The 5,021-nt window shown below is 49.9% G+C and overlaps 1 protein-coding gene across 1 annotated transcript; it reads right to left on the reverse strand.

Moving 5' to 3' along the window:
• Positions 1 to 1,494: 1,494 nt before the first annotated feature.
• On the reverse strand, positions 1,495 to 4,143 carry LOC134468761 (photoreceptor cilium actin regulator-like). Its single transcript, XM_063222635.1, has 3 exons — positions 2,909 to 4,143; positions 2,500 to 2,866; positions 1,495 to 2,385 (listed from the first exon to the last, which is right to left on the reverse strand). The coding sequence occupies exons 1-3, from the start codon at positions 4,141 to 4,143 to the stop codon at positions 1,495 to 1,497; spliced, it is 2,493 nt and encodes an 830-aa protein (XP_063078705.1).
• Between the last annotated feature and the right edge of the window lie 878 nt (positions 4,144 to 5,021).

A 5,021-nucleotide genomic window follows, 5' to 3' on the forward strand; every position in this document is an offset into this window, starting at 1 on the left:
AACCGATACCACAGAACCTATCTTTATGGGAACAGACTTTAGGTACGATTAGATATAATGCATTTTTTCTGTCTAGAACAGGGAAAACACAATGCTGACATGAAATTATGTAGGCCTATACTGTGCTTATTTATATGTGTGCCTTTGGAAACAGTACTTGCTGCCTGTTGGGTTGAGCGTTTTTTCCCCCTCATTGCAGGTAATGGTGCGTGGCAAAGGTATGGTATGGGTCAGTGCGCAAATGGCTGCTGCTTGAGCAATCAAGATTTGAAGTGTCACCCTTCCAGCGAAGCATGCTTTCAGTTTGATAATTATACGGGTGAGGACGTGTTTATCGAGCAAAGCCGACAGCACAAAGGAAATCCTTCACTTCATGGAGGAACTACCAAATATGGGTTGGAGGTGGACTTTAATGGTGATGGCACATAAAGCAACTTTTGGAACAATATTGCTCGGCGACAATTTGATAAGCTCCTAGCGTTCTGAAGTTATCCACTGCTGATCAAAGTTCTCTTGATTAAAGTGTTGTAATGATCATAGTCCAAATGAAATCTTACTGCAGTGTTGCCCAGAAAAATTGCTCAAATGCTTGCCAAACTAATGTATCACCATCTTTAGGATGATTCATAGGGCAACGTTTTAGCAACATTTTTGGGCAATGATGTGATAAAATGTTGTTTAGACTGTCAATCATATTTATCAAGAGAACTTGATAAGAGTCCGCAGCAGACAACTTTTGTTATCATTGTATCCAATGCCATTTTATCCAATGTTATCATTGTATCTAAGAGACAATCATGTTGTTGCCTGGCAACATTGCTCAACAGGTTGCCCTGTGTGTCATTAAATTTAGCAAGCCACAGTGACAGCAGGCCGTCTGACATCACACCTGATGTTATTGTCTATGTGAAATGGACCGTCATTTTGTAGAGGCAGACTTGAGTGTCTGGCCTGGAAAGGCTGTTTTACAAATAACACCAAAGTTCCTTAGGATTAAACATTTGAAATGTTATATTGGTTTTATGATGTTACAGTGTGGTGAAAAACGGCTCATGTTGGGCACATAGTATTGTCTCGTTGGGTACATACTGGTTTACAATGGGCTACCCTGGAGGTTGTTCTGGAAGAGTTTTATAGGTTTTGTTGCACTCTATGGTAGTAAATCAGGTGCATGGAGCCAAAGGGAAAAGTTCACTGAAAAAAGACACAAGTCCTAACAAGGTCTATCATTAAACAGCTCTCATTAAAACATTTTGTCAGGTCTTGGGTCTATTTTCTGTGTCCGACCCAACTTTGCTGATTAAAGTTATATTTTTATATATATTGGAAATACTTCCTGTTATCAGGTGGTTCAGTGTATATACACGTGTTACCTACCAGTAGACTTTTTTGGAAGGACAAATGACCTACGTACTCAGTTTAGTCATCAGACCACAGTGTTGGCCCTGAAGTCAGTCAGTCTTGACAAAAACAACTGGCTATGGACAAATGTACTTACTCATGGGTGGCACTGGGTACAGCTTGATCTGGATGAGGGCTCGGCTCGGTCTGGTTACAGGTGGGCGCTCGCTGCTCTGAAGAGCTGCGTCTGGCGAAGCCCTGTGGTACCGTGTGGGGGAGTCTTCCCCGGCTGCTCTCTCCCCAGGGCCGAGGCAGCGTAGACGTGGTGGACAGCGTCCTGGAGGCCTGCTCTTGACAGAAGACGGAGCGAGCGCTGGCGAACGCCGCAGATGACGCGACGGGAAGGTTCTCCTCGCTGTTGCTGCTCGTCCGCCTTCCAGAGGGGAAGCTGGGCGGTGTGGGAACGTGGTGGCCCAGCGGGGGGCAGGCAGGTGGCAGACGGGGTCTGGCGACGGGAGGGGTTGTTGTTGATGATGGCCAGGAGACGGGCGGCAGCGGTGGGCTTAACGTATCACTGTCACCGTGGTCGTGACTAGCTTGCCTTGATCCTATGCCAGCTGGGGTGGCAGCAGGACTCCAGACGACTTCTTGGCCCACCTTGACTCTGGATGTCGCAGGATCATGCGAGTGTGTGATCTTGTGGGAGTGGCGGTAGTGTGTCTCAGGCACTGCGTTTGCGGTATCCATATCATCATCCACGCCCTCCGATTTAGCGGCACAGGCCGCAGACAGGCTTAGGGAGCTGTGTTGGACATTTGCCCGATTCGGCAGCACTGACATGGACTGCACAGATGCTCTGAGTTTCTGGGACACATTGTTATTTTGTTGACATGTGCCGGAGCGACTTAGAGTAGGCCCGTTCTGTCCCCCTCCTTCCCCGACAGCGGCAGCACCTCTTGTGATCTCAAACGAGTTGTCCATGAGGATTTCTGGAGGAGGTGGGGGCAGGCTGTCCACGTCCATGTCATCATGTCGGCCATATTGCTCTCTAGAGCCGAACGCACTGTATTTGTGGTTGCCGTGGTAACCGGCAATCATTGGGAAACGACACTTCCTGTTGATCTTCACGTGGGGCGGAATCATCGGTTTGTCAACCACGCCGTGGCTGAATGTCGTGATGAGCCTCTTCACGGCGTGACGACCCTGAGGCTCCGCGGCCGGTGTGGGGGGACATGGGTTCCTCCTCGTCTCAAGACTGGCTTCTATAGAGGAGTGCCGCCTCAACTTGGGCCTCGCACCCTCTGACGTCTCCATGTCCCTTCTCGCTTTCTCCTGCCCTAAAGTCAAACTGCTCCCAGTTGGTTCGTCCAACGAGGAGCTATCCTGGTGTAGGTTCACTAAGGAGCGTGATCGCCGTGATCCCCTTAAATTATCAGGTCTGCTTGGTGTTTTGGTAGGGTCGGCGGTTTTAGGGCGCCTCGCGCACTTTTTCTCCTTCCGGGGACTTTGTGTGGGTGTTTTGAGACTGAGCTTTCGATGGTCCATTTGCACAGAGGAGCTTGAGGACCTTCTGTTCGCTGTTGGTTCAACTGATGGCTTCACCCTCTCCTCATCCTCTACCTCTTCCTCCTCATCGTCCTCATCATCATCACCCTCCTCATCATCTTCGTCTTCCCCATCTTCTCCATACAGTAGAAGTGTGCCGTTTAGAACATTTGGAGCAGCTGACGACTGGCAGCTCTCCCTGTGCTGGCGATGGCGATCTGACCCGGCCAGACTCTCGTTCTCCCCACCGATGCCGCTGTCCTCGCTGTGTAAAGCAGAGTCCTCCATGCCAAGCTTGCTGACGGCGGCTGCCTCCACGCGGGTCAGCACCTGCTTCAGGCGACCCTCCACAGCCCTCTTCGTCTTCAGCTTCTCCCCCAACAGCTCCGAGATAGAGGCAAAGTACTCTGTGGCCTCCTCAAGTGCAGAGTCGCCCAGGCTGGTGACGGACTCCCCGACCAGCCGCATCTTCTCGGTGGAGTGCTGGAGCAGCTGCTGGAGCAGGTCCGGAGGCGGCGGTCTCGGGCAGTTCTGGTCGTCCTGGCTCTGCTTCAAGGCTGAGGCCAGCGGGCCGTGTCGTGGGAGGCCGGCCGGCCAGGCCATGTGCTCGCCGTGCTCTTTGAGCATCTGCTCTCCCTCCCTGGCCATCTCCTCCAGGGTGAGGTTGATCTCGTCGTACCGCGTGGCCACCATGGTCACCATGGGCTGCAGGCTGAGCTGCGTGTGGGACGCCTGGTCCAGCAGCCGCAGCAAGGTCTCGTATTTGGAGATGTTGGGGTTCAGGTAAGAGTAGGCAGCCTGGTGGGCCTTCACCATCTCTTCGGGGAGCTCGATTTTTGTGTGGATGAGAGACCCCTTTTTGAGCTTGTCCTTTGACCTCGATTTCTTGCCATCTTTTGTTTTCTTCCTTTTCTCGCCTCTTACTCGTGGCGGCTTGCTGTCAGGCTTTTGATCGACCGGCGGCAACTTCTCTTGGACCGCCACGTTTACCTCAATTTTCTGTACGGTGTCCTCATTTATTGTAGCAGCATCACTTATCACCTCAGTAACAGAGGGTGTTTTCTCTTTGGAGACAGTAGAGTTTTCTTTTACATCTTTCTCAGAGCAACAGTCAGTGGCTGCTTTTTCCAAAACAGGCGGATCAGTGCTCACACTGACTATGCATGCATTATCAGAGTTCTGAGGTGGATCTTCAATAGTTTTCTCACTGCTAAAAGCAAGGGCGAAAAGCCTACCCTTTGATGGAGTGCAACCCATTTTTACAAAAATGCCTTATTCATATAGTGCCAAAAATGACCAAAATAACTTTGAAAAAAACATAAAAGTAACAATAACTTAAAAAAACAAAAAAGGCTCTTAGGTGACTGGTAAAATTGTGCCAAATCAAAGAAGGTTTCTTTTTACCCACTGTCGGCATCCATAGCTGTCATGGCCTGTCTAATCCCCGTAGGTCCAGTAGTCGTCGTGGTTAACCCGTCCCAGGGTAGACCGGTCAAGATGAGCAAGAGACGGCTGTGGGCATTTCCTCCACTGGTCGATCAGATATGTCCGTTACCGTTACCTCCACTGGCAAGTCAGTTAGCCGTGTCCATTTTCCACACAGTTTCAGCAATGCTTGCCGCAGCATTTCCAGTCATACATCGTTCCAGGTGTAGGCTATCGGCAACTCTGTGCAGCTCACTGCTCACAACGAATAGAGAGCGGCAAGAGGATTGGAGTTCCCCCCCCTCTCAGGACAGGTCCAGCAGATGGCCACAGTAATGCACTAAGGCCCATGCGTAAGACCTTAAGCCCATCAAGGTAATCAGGTAGCCTGTCAGATTTTTTTTCTTTCTGTTGAAACCTCAACTCAAGTCTAGTGTATAGGTATAGAGAGATAAATAAATCCTAACTCTAACTGCATTTCTCTTTAAGTTTTAATGATGAAGATGTTTATGCAGCCCTGCCACTTCTGGCATAGGGCACTCAGGAACAGTAATACTTGCACTTGAGCCCAATCTACATGTCTGGTAAAGCAGCTTTATGTGAGGAGGGGAGGTTTCCCTTTCAATCAAAGCACTCAGCTTTCCGGAGTGGGAAAACTAAGCTGAGCACGAACCCCTTTGCTTGCACGTCTTACTGTCAGATGGTATTTT

Source organism: Engraulis encrasicolus, chromosome 18 (genome assembly GCF_034702125.1).
Source record: "Engraulis encrasicolus isolate BLACKSEA-1 chromosome 18, IST_EnEncr_1.0, whole genome shotgun sequence".
Classification (NCBI taxonomy): domain Eukaryota; kingdom Metazoa; phylum Chordata; class Actinopteri; order Clupeiformes; family Engraulidae; genus Engraulis; species Engraulis encrasicolus.

Bases quoted from the DNA above. Each gene is read 5' to 3' on its own strand.
- LOC134468761 (XM_063222635.1), bottom strand. From the start codon at position 4,143: ATGGGTTGCACTCCATCAAAGGGTAGGCTTTTCGCCCTTGCTTTTAGC. The intron at 2,867-2,908 runs GTCCTCAAGCTC...TCGAAAGCTCAG, and splicing joins GAACCAACAGCGAACAGAAG to TCTCAAAACACCCACACAAA. The intron at 2,386-2,499 runs GTGGTTGACAAA...GGCTCTAGAGAG, and splicing joins TCACGACATTCAGCCACGGC to CAATATGGCCGACATGATGA.